At 34.9% G+C, this 19,443-nt stretch overlaps 3 protein-coding genes across 4 annotated transcripts; 2 read left to right on the forward strand and 1 right to left on the reverse strand.

Moving 5' to 3' along the window:
• Positions 1-433: 433 nt before the first annotated feature.
• Positions 434-4,914, reverse strand: LOC120339477 (uncharacterized). The gene has a single exon (XM_039407613.2). It carries the CDS (start codon positions 4,899-4,901, stop codon positions 1,557-1,559), a length of 3,345 nt encoding a protein of 1,114 aa, XP_039263547.2. The 5' UTR covers positions 4,902-4,914; the 3' UTR covers positions 434-1,556.
• A 2,220-nt stretch (positions 4,915-7,134) lies between these two features.
• LOC120339352 (putative oxidoreductase TM_0325) lies at positions 7,135-11,719 on the forward strand. 2 transcript variants are annotated; one of them, XM_078116324.1, is made up of 9 exons: positions 7,135-7,455; positions 8,073-8,196; positions 8,718-8,848; positions 9,031-9,165; positions 9,689-9,785; positions 9,855-9,971; positions 10,472-10,508; positions 10,978-11,041; positions 11,520-11,719. In XM_078116324.1, exons 2-9 carry the CDS (start codon positions 8,160-8,162, stop codon positions 11,658-11,660), a joined length of 759 nt encoding a protein of 252 aa, XP_077972450.1. In that variant the 5' UTR covers positions 7,135-7,455; positions 8,073-8,159; the 3' UTR covers positions 11,661-11,719. The 2 variants fall into 2 exon arrangements, with proteins under 2 accessions (XP_077972450.1, XP_077972451.1); XM_078116325.1 differs by lacking the exons at positions 7,135-7,455; positions 10,978-11,041; positions 11,520-11,719 and adding an exon at positions 10,870-10,933 and having other exon boundaries at positions 7,516-8,196.
• A 2,594-nt stretch (positions 11,720-14,313) lies between these two features.
• LOC120339350 (putative oxidoreductase TM_0325) lies at positions 14,314-18,010 on the forward strand. The gene is made up of 8 exons (XM_039407457.2): positions 14,314-14,430; positions 14,950-15,080; positions 15,317-15,451; positions 15,991-16,087; positions 16,157-16,273; positions 16,786-16,822; positions 17,264-17,327; positions 17,808-18,010. The coding sequence occupies exons 1-8, from the start codon at positions 14,394-14,396 to the stop codon at positions 17,946-17,948; spliced, it is 759 nt and encodes a 252-aa protein (XP_039263391.1). The 5' UTR covers positions 14,314-14,393; the 3' UTR covers positions 17,949-18,010.
• The last annotated feature ends 1,433 nt before the right edge of the window (positions 18,011-19,443 follow it).

A 19,443-nucleotide genomic window follows, 5' to 3' on the forward strand; every position in this document is an offset into this window, starting at 1 on the left:
ATTAAGATGCAAAACTTGAAGCAGATTCAACTCGCTTTTGTGAGATATCGCGTGTGTCTAACAGACTAACAAATAGACAAATACCTATCAACGTAATTACCGATCGTAATCGATAAGTAATGAGCAAAATCGGAATAGAATTATGTCCCAACCCTAACCTGGTATACACACACTACGAGAGTACCCAAACTTCGTTAAATACTCATTCTTTATCAACAGTGCGTTGCAGATTTTGAAAAGACTCATATTTTTGGAATCATGAAGCCAGACACAATCGCAGATGGGATAATGTTCTTGTGTTCTTCTCCCCATATTACTGGAATAACCCTACCTAACCCTCGACTTCGGGTCACTCAATGCATAGTCTATTTAATAATTACAAACAAGGTTATATTAAATTGATTAAGTTTGATAAAAATGATATTTGCAATAAAATAATATGTAATTAAAGATTATGTCCAAAGTTGAGAGTTTTGACAATTTGTGTAGTGGTACAGTGAACAAAATGTTATATGTAACTATGCGGGTTAATTCATTGGGTTTGAATCTCATGCCTTACCCAGGATGTATTACGTTGAGTAGGTCCGATCCAAACTAGAGTAGCTACTTACCTAACCATGGTTTCTTGTGTCAAACCTTATTCGATTCGAAAGGCGTATAAATGCGTAGTTTAAACATGTATTAAACCTGAAAATATAGGATTTGATACCGAACGAGAAAACATGCTAAAGAATACAACACTACGTAGGCAACCAAATTCCTATGGCATTAAGACAATTGCGATTCACAGTTAATCCTACGTAGCCGATTTGTCTAACACAAATTGGTAAACTTGTGAGTGAACAAGTAGTACAGTATTAGTTATTGACCTATTCTTAAGTGCTAAGAGAAACGTAAAGGTAATTCGTTGAGGGATTTGATTTACTTTAGAGGGCTGGTTGGAGCCTATATTTTCTGTCTCGTGCTTTGAGTAGGGATGCGGATATCTTGAGTAGAAAATTAGAAGAAACTACAAGTGATGAGCTATAACTAATGACAGTGTTAAAAATATAAGTATTTTGTCACGTGTATAGTATACGGATGGAACATTTCAATAGTGCATAGGTCAAGTGATTGTTTAAGAAAGTAACGAGTCGTGTTGAGTCAGTGCATATAATAAAAATGTTAGCGCTCCCGTAGTATGAGAACCAAGAAGGCGGACACCGGAACATAATATGTGTACCAGGTTAGAGTTGGGCGATAATGTTGTTCCAATGTTCCCTATTTTAATCCTATTACGAGTTCGGGGACCGTAGTGATTGTATCTGAAATTATGGCCTATATGCTGGTACACATACTGCGTTCCGGTGTCCGCCATCTTGGTTCATATACCACGGAAGTACCAAAATGTTTTACTTAATATATATATATTGTTATTGAACTTATGGCAATCACGAAAGTAGATTCGGAAAGCAAATCACAATGGTATTTATGTTATATTTCGACACCATACGTTCATATATCAATTTTCATAATAGTATATACAGTATATATGATTTATCTGGCGATATTCTATTCTACGTAAGTGAAAATGAAGGTATCGCTGAAGTTGGATCTTCCATTTCCATCTTATTGTCCAGGGCAATATAACCCTCCCAAAAGTTTGGTACTGTATAACCATTATCCATTTTAAAAATCACTGTGTGGTTTAACATTACCATAGATCTGATTTTCAGCATTCTGGTCGTATTTTGAGAGTTAATAACTTTCCAGAATGATTTTGCAGCACTTGTGTATCGGGACTTGTAAAAAGCATCAATGCCAGTGCTGAAGGTGGATGAAACATTGCTGAGTACGTTCCCAGAATGACTTTGAATTGCTGTTGAAACGAATGTACGCAGGCAATTGTTTACCCATACGCAAATGTTGCCGTAGAGTATGTCAATCAAATAGCGAACGTTGTAATTCTTAACATCACCATTCCGGAGATCCGCATGTAACAATTTCCAAAAGTAGTTGACGCTTTTAGAGAAATCAAATGTTTCCATTTCAGAACTTAAGGCCGGCATAGAAATGAAAGAATTAGATTCCACTTTCATTGTTTCCCAAAGGTTTTGTTTATTTGTCTGTATCATAAGTTTTGAGAGGGATTTTCGAATGACGTAAGATTCCGTAAGGTCACGCAGCAAACCTAGAATATGTGCATGGGTAAAATGGTGACGAAAAATATTTACAATTTTCCACAATCTGCTTGAGTACTTCAGTATCTCGCCTGCAATCATTTTATCAAGATAACGACGCAAAAGTGAAGAGAAAGTCGTCATAATGACAAATTTTAAACGACCATCATTTTGCACTTCATTCGGAGATTCAGAAAAAACCTGAATAAATAAATCAACATCGAATTCTTCCATGCGACGAATGTCGATTTTTAACAGCAAATAAATTGCACTATTGTAACGAAAGTTGTTCAATTTATCATCTTGTGGATTTCTACATATTTCAAGTGCTCTGTTAATAAGATCTGACCTAGTGGATGCATCAGTTTCTTTATCAGCTACTTTTAAAAGACAAATCATCTTCATTAGGTCCATTCCATCTTTTGCTGTTATTTTCCCCACAATTCCCATTTGCGATTCCTGAATTACATCTGTGGCTTTTAATGTGTAATATCCGTCTTCAAATAAGTCTTGGCCAACTTGTGTGCACAATATAGTTTCAGAAAATTCTATCAACATGGGTTTCCCAATTTTCTTACACCCTCGTTCGATTGAGTCGTTTAAAACATCACGTAAACCTTGCGCTCCACATTCCAGCATATCCATATTTAACTGAGCTATTGCCACCCCAAGTCGAAATGCTAAATTCGAATATATATCATCGTATTTTAATAATTCCTCCTTACACAATTCAAGCATTTCTTCCGGCGCCATGACTTGCTCCATGGATACAGCCTCATCGGTACGAATCATCAGCATACTTCCACCAAAATCGAAGTACCAGCTTGCAATTTCTTTGTCAGCCATGCTTCTTTCGAACCAAATTTTATGAATTTTCATCAATTCGCTTCGTCTGTCTTGGTCTTCATATATATTAGACAGCAAACCACAAGCATTTGTAATTTTAAGATTATCTTCAGAATGTTCGATGATTTTTAACAGTCTCTTTTCAGTTGTTTCTAACCATTCTTCTGAAGGCGATATCCCGAGTCTGCTGTTCTCCATGAGAACAGAATGAATGCGCCATATTTCTAGTTTTTCGGTTTTAAAATTGGACATATCAGTCAGTTCTTTTTCTAGAGATGTGAGCGCATCGTCATATTCACTCAAAAACATCAAGGCTGGAGTGATTCCACTTGATATACCAGGTCCCGGTTCGATTGTACGTTTTGATTTAATGCCCAAGTGTTTCATAATGTAAGCCCGCATAACTTCAGCAAACTTGTGCGTATGTTGTAGACAGTTTACTGCACATTTCTTGCTTATAAATTTGTATAAGTCGTTTGGCGTAACTTTGTATCTACGACAACCTCCTTCTGCGTAAACCTTGAGTCTAAGTTCGCAGGCAGTAGCAAGTGCATATTGAGTCTCATGGAAATCTCCCTCAAACATAAAATCTAATTTTGACAAGATATCAAAGCTAGAATTGGAAGAAATTTTATAAATGCGCGCAGCGTATGCAATCAGTGCTGTAAGTGGTCGATAAAAAGACGTTTTCACGTCAAATTTCACGGATTCGTGGAGAACCCAAGTTGTTCCGGTTACGCCCACGTTAACGTTCTTTTCTATTTCATCGAATACCTCTTTATATCTTTTTCTATCCATTTCTTCTCCGATAACATTGCCGACAAGATATCTGAAATTGTTGTAAACCTTTTTATCTCCATATACAAAGCATGTTCTGGTTAAAATATCTTTCAGATAGTAGCCATTCTTGATATGCTCTTCTGTCGTCAAATAGGAAGCCATCTTACTTGCTGGTTGAATGAGTTCAACTTTATGTTGTCTCTTTTTTGTTGGTTCTTGTCGCCCAAGTGGCGTATTACAAGAATGAGGAACCATTCCATCAAAACATACTCCGCTTGTTGTGAACATATCATAATACCAATTTTTCGATTTATCTTCCGAATATAAGTCATTGATAGATTTGACACCGACACTACGAATGATTGTTTCACCCAAGCCTGTCATTACGACTTGAAAAATCACTGCGAACCATCGGAAATATTCTTGCACTTTTTCATATTCTGTAGATTGCTGTACTCCTTCCTCCAGCACAATGACATGTTCAAAATCAGAATAAAGTGTTATTTCTTCGCGGGTTAAAGATCCTAGCCCAACGATTGCAAAAGCACACGGTGGATCCCCAAGAATATCTATGCAATTTCTGGCTATGTACTGCATTAAATGTTTAAAATGACTCGTAGTATTTTTCATAAGTTTGTGAATGGATTGAATTCTCTCCTTCTGTTTACGGTGAATTTCAGATTCAGTCAAATCTTCCTCAATCAATTCTAAAGTTTCAATGGAATTTCTCTCTAAGCCACGAAATAGTTTGAATCCTCTGTAGATATTTTTAGAAAGATTATCAACACTGATATCTTGATTTGCGGCGTTGGATGCTGCTAATAATCTGGCATCCAATAATTTCAAAACCGGTTGTAGATTTTCAATACCTTCTGTGTCTGAAATTATTTCAAACCTTACTCTTGCCCCATGTAGCAATGTAGCACTTTTAATAAAATCCATCTTTTGTGTCATACCTGTTGATGTTTCCGTTTTATCCATATATAATTTACCCATTTTATATAAAATGTCCGAACATTCCTTTAGTTTGGTAATTCTCTCATCTCCATAAGGTGTGCAAACTGCTTGTAAGCTGTCCGCCAAATCTTTCTCCTCTTGAGTTATCGCGTCAGTCATATCTAATCTGTTTTAACGCTGTATATATGTAGAGATATTCATATACAATGTAATTAATAGTAAGAACTTAAATTTAGACTAAAAGCAATTATGAAAGCTAATCACACAGTCCTGTCATCTACATAACAAAATACAAGAAGTGATACGTAGGCCTATATTGGAATCCCATTCAACAAGTAAATTTCGTTTATTCACTACATAACAATTCAGTCTGGGTAAGGGTAAGAAATCGAACACTTCACACCAACGCTTTATTATGTGTGCCTATTCGGGCGTATCACGAAAACTGCAATCCATTTTACAACATTTTGTGTAAATTTCATCAAACTAACTTAACAAATAACAACTGGTTGAAAAAGGGAAATACCATATTGTAAATTACCATTTAACAAATATGAAAAAGAATTGTTGTTTACCCTACATCCAACGCTTGAACTCATAAACCTCATAACAACATAGGCCTCAAAAGGCGATATAAAACTTAGTGGTCCAAAACTAGAACGCTTGAGAGTCTCGATAAATATAAGAACAGTAAAAAAGACATAGAATTTGAGCATTACACAACACCGCGTAGGCTTTACGTATGTCCGTTTATTCAGGTCTTCGGGTCATATTCTTTTATTTATTAGCAAACAGAAAACTACTGACAGATGACATTTTTATTATTTATTGACTAAACTAGCCTACGCTAGGGTCTTTTGTGTTTGATCTACAATTGAAGTGTAGCGTCGTTAGATATATATAATCTGTAAAAAACTTTACACATCATTTGGTACCTTAAGTATTCTTACGGCTGTGGAGTTATAGATAAGTTCCAAAATCAGATTACAGATGCACAATGAAATTCTATCTCCGACTTCCGAACGTGCAAAAAACGACTCCGATTTAAAGTCGGCACATCATGTTGAGCGTTGAAAACAAGCTTGGTACCACTCGCCGCCTATTTACCTGTGTGACTTCGTAGGTTTAATACTTGTAGCCGCATATTTGTTGATATAACTCTGGTCAGTTAGGGTTTCCACAGTCAAGTCTATGTATCTGGAATGGCTACCTGGTCAACTATTTTTCATGGTTAGGCAGTCGTCCCCTTCCATGAGATAAATATAAAAATCCGTTCCACACTGTTGCAGAAATTTTCGATTAAGTTGAATTTTAAATTGCTGTAACATATTCTGGATACCACCTTCCTGCTTGGCTCCAAAATAAGACCATCTCCTGACAAAGTGTGCAGTCGAGCAGGCGCCACAAATCTTGCTTTAGGAACTCTGGCAATAGAAGTGACCAATATTTTTAGACTTTTTTTAAATTTCTCACTAACGAATAGTGCATTGCTAGCGCCATGGGCTTCTCGAACTTAGAAACATTTGGGAGTGTCGGTAGCTACCATGGACCTTTCAAAACAGCTCATGTCGCTGATTCAAAGTTTTCAAAACCCTGATATTGTATCAATATCTGCGTTCCACGTATCTGTGACTGAAATTAAATATATATATAGTAATTTGTCGCTCAGTGCATATACTGTACACAATCTCAGAAGTCTTTACCACATTGACTCGTTTATTCAAACTTTTTAGTTAGTTCCACTAGGTACTGTAAATTTATAATACGTGTAAAAGAGGCGATACTGTATCGACCATAGCGCATCTCGCACGTGGAATAAACTTTATTTTGAAAGATCAATATAAGCGACATTTGTCTATTGCACACCGTTCCGGTGACATCATTAAATTTCGAATGGTATATATTCTGGTTTAAATAGCAACGGGAACTGGTGAGGATTTGACTGAAAGAATATAATAGTTACTGCTACGAGTCGAAATAATAATATAATACCATTATTATTCACACTGAATATTTTTGTTGACAAACTTTATACATTTCACGTTAATTCAGAGATCGGTCGTCTGCGATGTCCTATTTCAGGAAACATGTCTTTCTATCATAACGGTATCAAGGTTAGTGTATCGAAAACGCAGTAATTGTCATCGCTGAAGTTGTCAAAATTGCGGGTGTTTACTTGTTTGGTTGTCTTACTTAGATAGGTGCTCACTGTTTTTCCATAAGAAAGATTGATAGTCCAGAGGACAGGCCTAGGACAGACTTGAGCTGTATTTAGAAATATCCTTAGTGTAACAATTAATGTCAAATTTACAAGAAATAGATGCATTTCTAATATTATATAGTAAAAAAAGGATATTTTCTTTTTATAGCTTCTTTCATTGTTGGCTACATAATGGTTTTAATTATTTAAAAATTATCGAAGTAGTTAAATATGCATGCAACTGCTTTCGTTGTTATAGTTGAACTATATATAAGAAGTACCGAAATATATTTGTATTTGTGCAGAAATACTCTTTAGTCACTTAGGAAACGAAAATGTGATGTGAAATTACCGCCTAAACTTCTTGGATAATGCCAAACAAAAATATGATGTGAAATTTTTATGTTTTTTTCTTCTTTCAAATTAGCCTGTATGACGCAGAAGGAAACTTTTGCCGGACGCGTTTAGTCAAAATTGAAAACTCATTCAATTTTCAACAAAGCACGTACAGAGGTATGTCTCATTCAAAATAGGGCAGCGGTTCCCGAAGGTTGCGTCGCGGCGCATTAGTGTGTATATAAATCAATAAATTTATTTTCCTCTTCGTTGTCGTTTACTTCCTGTTACGTAGTGTCTGCCTTTATTCTTACATAATAATAGAGGGAAAAACTACCTGGTGCCATTTCGCGAGCTGCAGTTCATATAACTACTGAAACGAGTTTAGCGAATATGGGTGATTTTGTTAGCATTTTGAATGAAAATCGAGCAGAGATGAGGAAGAAGAGTTGACCTTTTGCCTTTATTCCTTATGCCTACGTGTTTACAAACTTTCTAATGCATACAGTACACATTAGCGATAACAAAATTGAGCTTTATTTGAAAAGCTGCATTTTTTTCGTGCAAGTGCGCCGTGAGTTTTTGTCCGTTATAATTTGGCGTCGCATTATATTTTGCTCTTCATAATATATGGACACGAAGTTCATTACAAAATGTTTTACCATCATTTCTCTGAAAATCATACGGTTTTCGTGTCCCATGGTAAATACAAATGTGTGCTATCCCATCCCGTTCCCATGGACAAGCCTGTATATCTATATATATAAAACAATCACTCATTGATCGTTTCAAAGCTTCTTCGCACGACTACGCTGCCGGTATCTTGTTCCGCAACAGTGCTTTAACTAGCCTTTTATTACGCGTTTGGCCTTGGTGCTGTGATGGAGAAGTTCAGTGAAAAAGTGGTGATCATAACAGGTGAATGGCAATAGCTTTCTGCGTTATAGTAATCTAAAATTATTATTTCTCGACAAACTCGAGCGTTTTTTTCGAGTATAATTATTTGACGTAAATGGAGTTTTATGATAGGCAGTGCGAGTGGACTTGTGGAAATGTTCTGAAACGTTAGGCACATGCTTTGAAAAAAAATGTAAAAAGGGCATAAAACAGTATAATATTTGACTTACTGATTTACAGTATTATTTAACACGACACCATGATGCTCAGCTGCTCGCTCGCATGGGTTCGCCAAATTTGAACTTTTTTTCAAGGCAAAAGATAATTTACGATGATTAATTATAGGCATACAGCATTACTACAAAAAACTGAAATTTAATCGTTGTTCAACACATGGGCCAATATTTTTATAAATTGATCCAGTTGCGAAATCACTTTCCCCAAATCATACCAGCTCATACATTAGAGAGTTGGTTAATTTCGAAAACTTATATGAGCCTGCCGCTACAGGTCTTTTTTGTTCGTTTTTATTTCTACAACAGGTGCATCAAGTGGAATAGGAGAGGCCACTGCCGTTGCCTTTTCAAAACAAGTGGCAAAATTAACAATTTGTGGAAGAAACAAAGAAAGACTAGAAGAAACTGCTAAAAAATGTAGAGATAATGGCGCAGAGGTTTGTCAACTATGTAAACTATTAAATTCAAAGTAACTAAAACAATGAACGTTATAAAAGAGTCGCTAATGAATTAGAGTGGAAACTAATCGACTTAAGCGCAGTTCAACTTTTCTGCTCATAGTATAAAAATATCACAAAAGAACTATACCTTTGTTTAAAATGAATATGACGAATTTTAGGTTTTACAAATAGTTGGAGATCTATCAAAGTTTGAAGAATTGAAACCCGTGATCGATATAACAGTTAGCAAGTTTTCCAGAATTGATATCTTGATAAACAACGCGGGTCGCCTGGAACATTGTCCAATTTCTGAAGTAAGTTGTGTTTGTATCTTATAGCAATAGTTGCAATATGTTGTGTGCGAAAAGATTGATTTGGAAATAGGTCTTTACTGTAGATTCGAGTAACTTTCAACCACCGAATTTTAAAAGAATGTGCTCAATGCGCGACACACACAATGTTATTTTACAAGTCAATTTCATGCATGATTCTATGATATTTCGAGAATAAAACCAAAACGAGAAAGAACTCTGATCACAGGATTTCGTGCCCACCCCCAAGAATCGAACATTCCCAATTTCGATATTGATTTTTGAATACAATTGTATAAATTTATGGTTTCAAACGAATTCTAATTTATCTGTTACATGAAATATTTCAATCACATTGTGCAATAATATATTGACGGATTTTCGACAACACAAGATCCAGTGTTCTTTTTAAAATGGGTTAGATTAGAGATATTCCCAAATGCATGTCAAATTGTACAAAAGGAATTTAGACGGTGACTACAAATTAACTTTAACATTTCTAATTTATTTATTTATCATATTTTAGCTCCAGCTTGATTTATTTGAAGATTTGTTTGCGATTCTTGTTCGTGCACCTGTTTTTCTTTGTAAATATGCATTGCCTCACCTTAAAGAGACAAAAGGTAAAATAACAATTTTATTCAACCAAAAACTTTCGAAGATTTTTTTCAGTATTTGCTTGTATTTTTTAGGTTGCGTGGTCAATGTGTCAAGTACAGCAAGTCTCAAAACATTTCCTTTGACATTCAATGTGTCGTATGAAATGTTTAAAGCAGCGTTAGACAATTTCACAAGAGGGTTTTCAGCAGGTGTGTGGAATGAATAAAGCTAACGTTCATTTGGGGACATGAAAAAATTATCGCTAGGGACAAAAGTCATAAATAAAACAATTAAAATCAATCTAATGACACAGGTAATATACCTTAGAATATAACAACTTGTTGTTCGTTGAATGGTGGACCATACCAATCACCGACGCATGAAAAGGTATTTAGCAAGTGTGGAACTGCGATAAATTATATTAAATCTGGTTGGTCATTGAGAAATTGTTTGTGGCTTTTTAGCTAAATAATGCCCTGTAAAAAAAAGTTATGGCGGTTCACAGTTCTAAGAAATTCTGGTTCAACTCGGTTTAATATTATTAATTCATAAAACAACAGTAAAATCTTACTAAGATGATAACAAGATTGCCCTACCATATATACTACTCATCTTTAACTAATTTCATTTAGGTGTTACTGTTAGATAATTTTTTATAGTTATGTATTTTATCCAATTGTTCGCTTATTATCAACATTTTGTTTTTCAGAATGTGCTTCATATGGCGTTCGTGTTAACAGCATCAAGTAAGATATTTTTATACCTATATATTTGAAATTATTTTTGATCTTCCGATCATTTTGTTTCAAAAACGAAAAAAAACGAGTCAGTCGTAATTAATGAGGTATTTGAATAATTGAGAAGTAGAGTTTTTCGGAGATTGTATTACAACAAAAGTATGACGTCAGTAAAAACCATAAATCACGTTAAAAGTAATATCAGAATATTAAAAACATCTTAAAAAAAACAGGCACATTCCGAAATGGCACGTAGCCTGATGTGCCAACTCTAATCCGAAGTTTAAAAATATGAAAATTGAAAGTATAAAGCGAATTGCGTTTCTAACATTATTTACCCAGCCCAACATTATTTACCCAATTATTTTAGTCCTACATACGGAGTTATATTCATCAATATTGATAGAAGGAAATCTTGACCCACTCCATTCAATTTATCTCCTTCAATTCAAACTGCTCTCATTTTTTGACCAAACAGTCCAGGTGTTGTGAAAACGAGACTTGTTGAAAATTCAAAATACACAAAAGAGCAATTTGAGAAGGTTAGTTACGTTGCTGTGATATCCACATGAGTTTATCCATAAAGTGATTACAGGGAGTTGGCCTTGTTGCAACACTGAAAGTCTGCATGAGATTATTTTTGGTGCCTTTTCTGAATGATAATATCAAATTTTTGTTCCATTTAACAGTCACTTGCATTATACTATACCTATGTAAGTACTTAACTTGTATAAAGGAGAAAGCAGCTATACATCATGCCATAAATCATTTCTAAACACAATTGACGAAATATTGAAATAAATGAATTGAAAGTAGGTTGAAATCTAAATATTTCATGCATATATGCATTGAATGCTTGTATTTTATATTGCATATTTTCAATAAATTTCCGACGAGGATCGTGTAATATATTCGAATAATCGACATGCTTATTGACGGCGGAACTGTATGAAACACTATACACGTGAAAGAATAACAAAGAATGATATTATAAACATTATATATTTTATCATCTTTCAGATTATGGAAAATTTCAGTAAAATTCACAAGCTTGGATTTATGGAACCAGAAACTATAGCTGATGGAATAGTATTTTTATGTTCTTCGTCTCACATTACTGGTATAATGCTGCCGGTAGACTCCGGATCTTTGAACGCTTGAAAATAACTAATTTTCAAGTAGCAAATATATACATACCATGTATTAAATAAAATATTAATTCCCAGTTTGTCTGCTTTTTACCAAGTTAGAACGACATTCTGTGTTTTATATCAGCAGGAACTTTTTCTACTGATTGAGTCACGCAATATAATTTTGCAGCACTTGTATCAGGGTCGAGTCTTAAAATCCTAGGATGGCGCTGTGTAGTCTTGATCATTACAATGCAGCACTTGTATCAGAGTGAGGCGATTTCTGGTACTTGATCTTATTAACTCCCATGTGTGAAGTATAGATTCACATAAGAATGAAGAACCAAAAGCGTTAACAACAGCTCAAATATACGGTGCCTTAAAAACGTCGCGTCCCAAACTTGCCAGCGCAACCATATTTTTGCCATTAGATGCAGGGCAGAATAACTATAGTCTTTTTCTTTTTACTTCGAAAAATAGTTAACTTATTTTTAGATTGAATATAGGCCCGCCTTATGATAATTTTGTATTACTCAAATACCTTTTTTGCAATAGTTTGGACGGGTCAATAAAACAAAAACATTACCCGCGGATTGACGTATCGTACGGGTCGGTTGCTTTAATATGAATAACGACGTAAAGCGGCACATTTTTTCAAACTTCACAATGGTCAGACACATTTTGGCGGAAATAAATACCATGGTTGCCCTGAAACATTCGGCAACATCAAGGTTGCGCGTTCAGAAAGGTCGGCGAGAATAATACCGTCAAACTTTACAATATTGCATTTGACATAACATGTAAATTATCAAGAAAATACATAGCCTAATACAGGGGTGGCCAACACGTCGATCGCCACGTCTCGAGTAGTCGATCGCGCTTGATGTTGAGTAAATTTAATAACATACCCCAAAAAATTGCCTTGAACCAGTTTCATACAGCAACTGTTGTGTGTTTTAAAACAGGAAGAATATAGTACTGTAAATGCGCAAAATACGATATTCACATGCATTAATTGGGTATGGACAAGCCCGATAGAGCATATTATTATGTGACCAATGCAAGTTTCACTACTGCCAAGTTTTGGAAATGAAGGTACTGAATACCATCTGTCTTGACTGACCAACGATCCTACAACAATTTCTGCAATGTGCTGTGTTATTGTCCCACTCCAGGAGTAGTATGATAAATTTTATTCGCAACGTAGCAGTGGCATCAGAATGCCCAATTTTTCCCCTAATTCCAAGCGACCAATCGGACTTGAAGAAAATAGTAAATTAGTAAATGTAATATTTATGGTTTGAGAATATTATTTATTCGTTTGTTGAGATAATACATGGATACTTTTCAAGGTTTTTTGAGGAATTGAAAATACCTACGACTAACAATTAGACAGGCCCTAGATCTGAATTGTATGCTTCGAATAAATCTAAAATAAATAATGAAACATTTACTCCATTACATAATCAAATTAACAAATTGAATGGAGCATTAATATGCAAATTTTTGTCGCAATTCCATTGAGAATGCAACCGCAGAGCCGAGCTTATTGGCAGTAGGGATGGCGGAATCGAGTCCGGATTCGATTACAGAATCCATTATTCGCGGAATCGACTAGAATCGATTCCGATGCACTGGAATCGATTCTCGAGTTTAAAACTTTGACTGCAAACTATGTGTAACGTTTTGTGGCAATTCCTTCACATATATGTATAAACTGCTTCACTGCTATGTTGAGTTGCTACGACGCCGCAAACTTCATTTTATAATATATATATATATATTCCGCTGAAAGGCTTTAACGTTTATTTATTTTGAAAATCTCTGTCGGTTCTGAAGGAATTTTTTGTGCGACTTTGTCTCCTGTGACAGAGATACCCATACTACTTAGTTTTGGCCTTCTTGTCCGTCCAGAATTTGAACATCGTGCTCTTGTTTGATTTCATATGGTATTAGGTGGGTAGGTTTATTCGGTAAGATATGTCGAGGAATCGAGATTCGGAATCGAGAATCGAAAATTTAGGAATCGGATAAGAATCGAATACTTGTAAGTACTTATACTTGGCATCCTTGCAGCGGTGGTATTTTTGTATGCGTGTGTGCAGTTATCTGCGCATTCAGTATTCATCCATTTTTGTTAATGACTTTATTATCAATCAGTCGATCGCGAGCTAATTTGGAGATTTTAGTCGATGGCGGTCGAAAGCCGGTTGGCCACCCCTGGCCTAATAGGTTGGAATCTTTGCAGTATTATGATATAAGCAGATACCAAAAACGCCTGACATAAGTAGTGCATAAGTTTAAACAATAGCGCTGTGGGTTATTTGTGCCAATGTTTATAAATACATTTGAAAGTGGCATGATATTATGTTACACTATTTTATACCTTCAACTTGCGGTACTTCTCAGTACACTCCATCGATGTGGTACTCCCTTTGAAATTTTTGGTACACCTTGGGATTGGGGTGTATTGTATACCCGATTGACGAGCACTGCTCTATATCCAATCAAACCTTTAGAAAAATAAAAATTACTATGTTTTACCATCATTTCCCCGAAAATCATACGGTTTTCGTGTGCCATGGTAAATACAAATGTGTGCTGTCCCATCCCATCCCGTTCCCATGGATCTATGTATATCTATATATAAAACAATCACTCATTGTTCGTTTCAAAGCTTCTTCGCACGACTGCGCTGCCGGTATCTTGTTCTGCAACAGTGCTTTGACTAGCCTTTTATTACGCATTTGGCCTTGGTGCTGTGATGGAGAAGTTCAGCGGAAAAGTGGTGATCATTACAGGTGAATTGAGATAGCTTTATGCGTTATAGTAATCTAAAATTATTATTTCTCGACAAACTCAAGCAGTTTTTTTGAGTATAATTATTTGACGTAAATGGAGTTTTATAGACAATAGACAGTGCGAGTGGACTTGTGAAATGTTCTAAAACGTTAGGCTCAAGCTTCGAAGAAAATGTGAAAAGGGCATAAAACAGTATAATATTTGACTTACTGATTTACCGTATTATTTAACGCGACACCATGATGCTCAGCTGCTCGCATGAGTTCGCCAAATTTGAACTTTTTTTCAAGGCAAAAGATAATTTACGATGATTAATTATAGGCATACAGCAGTACTACTAACAACTGAAATTTAATCGTTGTTTAACACATGGGCCAATATTTTTATAAATTGATCCAGTTGCGAGATCACTCTAATCAAATCATACCAGCTCATACGTTAGAGAGTTGGTTAATTTCGAAAACCTATATGAGCCTGCCGCTACAGGTCTTTCTTGTTCGTTTTTACTTCTACAACAGGTGCATCAAGTGGAATAGGAGAGGCCACTGCCGTTGCCTTTTCAAAACAAGGGGCAAAATTAACAATTTGTGGAAGAAACAAAGAAAGGCTAGAAGAAACTGCTAAAAAATGTAGAGATAATGGCGCAGAGGTTTGTCAACTATGTAAACTATTAAATTTAAAGTACTAAAACAACGCATGAGTCGACCAGCATACCTATTCAGCATCCATGAATAAAGTAAATAACAACTGAACGTTATAAAAGAGTCGCTGATGAATTAGAGTGGAAACTAATCGACTTGAAGTCAGTTCAACTTCTCTGCTCATAGTATAAAAATACCACAAAAAAACTATACCTTTGTTTAAAATAAATATGACGAATTTTAGGTTTTACAAATAGTTGGAGATCTATCAAAGTTTGAAGAATTGAAACCCGTGATCGATATAACAGTTAGCAAGTTTTCCAGAATTGATATCTTGATAAACAACGCGGGTCGCCTGGAACATTGTCCAATTTCTGAAGTAAGTTGTGCTTGTATCTTATAAAAAAAACTCGCAATGATATACGAATATAACAAATAATAGTTGCAATATGTTGCGCAAAAGGATTTATTTGAAAATAGGTGGTAACTGTAGATCCGAATTACTTTCAACCACCGAATTTCATAAGAATGTGCTTAATGCGCAGCACAGACAATGTTACTTTACAATTCAATTTCCTGCATGATTCTATGATATTACGAGAATAAAACCAAAACGAAAAAGAACTCTGATCACATGATTTCGTGCCCACCCCCAAGAATCGAAAATTCCCAATTTCGATATTGATTTTTGAATACAATTGTATATATTTATGGTTTCAAGCGAATTCTAATTTATCTGCTACATGGAATATTTCAATCACATTGTGCAATAATATATTGACGGATTTTTAACAACACGAGATCCAGTGTTCTTCTTAAAATGGGTGAGATTAGAGATATTCCCAAATGCATGTCAAATGGTACAAAAGGAATTTAGAGTCTTCAACATTTCTAATTTATTTATTTATCATATTTTAGCTCCAGCTTGATTTATTTGAAGATTTGTTTGCGATTCTTGTTCGTGCACCTGTTTTTCTTTGTAAATATGCATTGCCTCACCTTAAAGAGACAAAAGGTAAAATAACAATTTTATTCAACCAAAAACTTTGGAAGATTTTTTTCAGTATTTGCTTGTATTTTTTAGGTTGCGTGGTCAATGTGTCAAGTACAGCAAGTCTCAAAACATTTCCTTTGACATTCAATGTGTCGTACGAAATGTTTAAGGCAGCGTTAGACAATTTCACAAGAGGATTTTCAGCAGGTGTGTGGAATGAATAAAGCTACCGTTCATTTGTGAACATGAAAAAATCATCTCTATGTACAAAATTCATGATAAAGTAAATAAAATCAATCTAATAGCACAGGTATAATACCCTAGGCTTAAAAAAGTATATAACAACTTGTTGTTCGTTGAATGGTGGACCATACTAATCACCGACGCATGACAATGACTTTATCAAGTTTGGAACTGCGATAAATTATATTAAAACTGGTTAGTCATTGAGAAATTGCTTGTGGCTATTTAACTAAATAATGCCCTGTAAAAAAACAAGTTATGGCGGTTCACAATTCTAAGAAATTCTGGTTTAACTCGATTTAATATTATTAATTCGAAAAACAAAAAAACAGTGAAATCTTACTAAGACGATAACAAGATTGTCCCTACCATACTACTCAGAGTCCATAAATAATTCCACTTAGGCATTAAATAATTTTTTCATATTCATGCATTTTATCCACTTGTCTACTAATTATCGATATTTTGTTTTTCAGAATGTGCTTCATATGGCGTTCGTGTTAACAGCATCAAGTAGGATATTTTTAAACGTATATATTTGAAAATATTTTTGATTTACCGTAATTTGTTTCAAAAACGAAAAAAAAACGAGTCAGTCGTGCATGATGAGATTGTGAATAGTTGAATTTTTCGGAGATTGTATTACAACAATAGTATGACGTCAGTAAACGGCATAAATCACGGTAAAAGTAATATCAGAATATTTAAAATATCTTAAAAACAGGCACATTTCCGAAATGGCGCGTAGCCCAATGAGTCAACTCTAATCCAAAGTTTAAAAATATGAATATTGAAAGTAAAAAGCGAATTGCGTTTCTAACATTATTTACCCAGCAATTGTTTTAGTCCTACATACTGAGTTATATTCATCAATATTGATAGAAGGAAATCTTGACCCACCCCATTCAATTTATCTCCTTCAATTCAAACTGCTCTCATTTTTTGACCAAACAGTCCAGGTGTTGTGAAAACGAGACTTGTTGAAAATTTAAAATACACAAAAGAGCAACAAGAGAAGGTGAGTCACGTTGCTGTGATATCCACATAAGTTTATCTATAAAGTGATTACAGGGAGTTTGCCTTGTTGCAACACTGAAAGTCTGCATGAGACTATTTATGGTGCCTTTTCTGAATGATAATATCAAATTTATGTTCCATTTAACAGTCACTTGCATTATACTATACCTATGTAAGTACTTAACTTGTATAAAGGAGAAAGCAGCTATACATCATGCCATTAATCGTTTCTAAACACATTTGAAGAATTATTGAAATAAATGAATTGAAAGTAGGTTGAAATATAAATATTCACCAAATATATATGCATTGCATGCTTGTATTTTATATTGCATATTTTTAATAAATTTCCGATGAGGGCCGTGTAATATATTCGAATAATCGACATGCTTTTTGACGGCGGACCTGTATGAAACACTATACAAGTGAAAGAATAACAAAGAATGATATTATAAACATTATATATTTTATCATCTTTCAGATTATGGAATATTTCAGTAAAATTCACAAGCTTGGATTTATGGAACCAGAAACTATAGCTGATGGAATAGTATTTTTATGTTCTTCGTCTCACATTACTGGTATAATGCTGCCGGTAGACTCCGGATCTTTGAACGCTTGAAACTAACTCATTTTCAAGTAGCAAATAAATACATACCATGTATTAAATAAAATATTAATTCCCAGTTTGTCTGCTTTTTACCAAGTTAGAACGACATTCTGTGTTTTATATCAGCAGGAACTTATTCTACTGATTGAGTCACGCATTATAATGTTGCAGCACTTGTATCAGGGTCGAGTCTTAAAATCCTAGGATGGCGCTATGTAGTCTTGATCAATACAATGCAGCACTTGTATCAGAGTGAGGCGATTTCTGGTACTTGATATTATTAACTTCAATGTGTGAGGCATAGATTCACATAAGAATGAAGAACCAAAAGGCGTTAACAACAGCTCAAATATACGGTGTCTCAAAAACGTCGCGTCCCAAACTTGCCAGCGCAACCATATTTTTGCCAGTAGATGCAGGGCAGAATAACTATAGTCTTTTTCTTTTTACTTCGAAAAATAGTTAACTTATTGCTAGATTGAATATAGGCCCGCCTTATGATAATTTTGTATCACTCAAATATCTTTTTTGCAATAGTTCGGACGGGTCAATAAAACAAAAACATTACCCGCTGATTGATGTATCGTACGGGTCGGATGCTTTAATAGTCAGATAACGACGTAAAGAGGCACACCTATTCAAACTTCACAATGGTCAGACACATTTTGGCGGAAATAAATACCACGGTTGTCCTGAAACATCCGGCAACATCAGGGTTGCGCGTTCAGAAAGGTCGACGAAAATAATACCGTCAAACTTTACAATATTGCATTTGACATAACATCGAGAAAATACATGGCCTAATACAGGGGTTGCCAACACGTCGATCGCCACGTCTCGAGTAGTCGATCTCGTCTGATGTTGAGTAAATTTAATTACATATCCCAAAAAATTGCCTCGAACCAGTTTCATACAGCTCCTTTTGTGTGTTTTAAAACAGGAAGAATATAGTACTGTAAATGCGCAAAATACGATATACACATGCATTAATTGGGTATGGACAAGCACAATAGAGCATATTATTATGTGACTAATGCAAGTTTCACTACTGCCAAGTTTTGGAAATGAACGTCGGATCGGACTTGAAGAAAATAGTAAATTAGATACTGAAGTTTGAAATGTAATATTTATGGTTTGAGTATATTATTTATTCGCTGTTTAGATAATACATGGATACTTTTCAAGGTTTTTTGAGGAATTGAAAACACTTACGACTAACAATTAGACAGGCCCTAGATCTGAATTGTATGCTTTGAATAAATCTAAAATAAATAATGAAACATTTACTCCATTACATAATCAAATGAACAAATTGAATGAAGCATTAATATGCAAATTTTTGTGGCAATTCCATTGAGAATGCAACCGCAGAGCCGAGATTATTGGCAGTAGGAATGGCGGAATCGAGTCCGGATTCGAATACAGAATCTATTGTTCGCCCGATGCACTGGAATCGATTCTCGAGTTTAAAACTTTGATTGCAAAGAATGTGTAACGTTTTGTGGCA

This window comes from Styela clava, chromosome 9 (genome assembly GCF_964204865.1).
Source record: "Styela clava chromosome 9, kaStyClav1.hap1.2, whole genome shotgun sequence".
Lineage (NCBI taxonomy): Eukaryota > Metazoa > Chordata > Ascidiacea > Stolidobranchia > Styelidae > Styela > Styela clava.

Coding starts and splice junctions, on each gene's coding strand:
- LOC120339477 (XM_039407613.2), bottom strand. CDS start 4,901: ATGACTGACGCGATAACTCAAGAGGAGAAAGATTTGGCGGACAGCTTA.
- LOC120339350 (XM_039407457.2), top strand. CDS start 14,394: ATGGAGAAGTTCAGCGGAAAAGTGGTGATCATTACAG. Junction 16,088..16,156: donor TCACCTTAAAGAGACAAAAG/GTAAAATAACAA, acceptor TGTATTTTTTAG/GTTGCGTGGTCAATGTGTCA. Junction 16,274..16,785: donor CACAAGAGGATTTTCAGCAG/GTGTGTGGAATG, acceptor TTTGTTTTTCAG/AATGTGCTTCATATGGCGTT.
- LOC120339352 (XM_078116324.1), top strand. CDS start 8,160: ATGGAGAAGTTCAGTGAAAAAGTGGTGATCATAACAG. Junction 9,786..9,854: donor TCACCTTAAAGAGACAAAAG/GTAAAATAACAA, acceptor TGTATTTTTTAG/GTTGCGTGGTCAATGTGTCA. Junction 10,509..10,977: donor GTTCGTGTTAACAGCATCAA/GTAAGATATTTT, acceptor TTGACCAAACAG/TCCAGGTGTTGTGAAAACGA.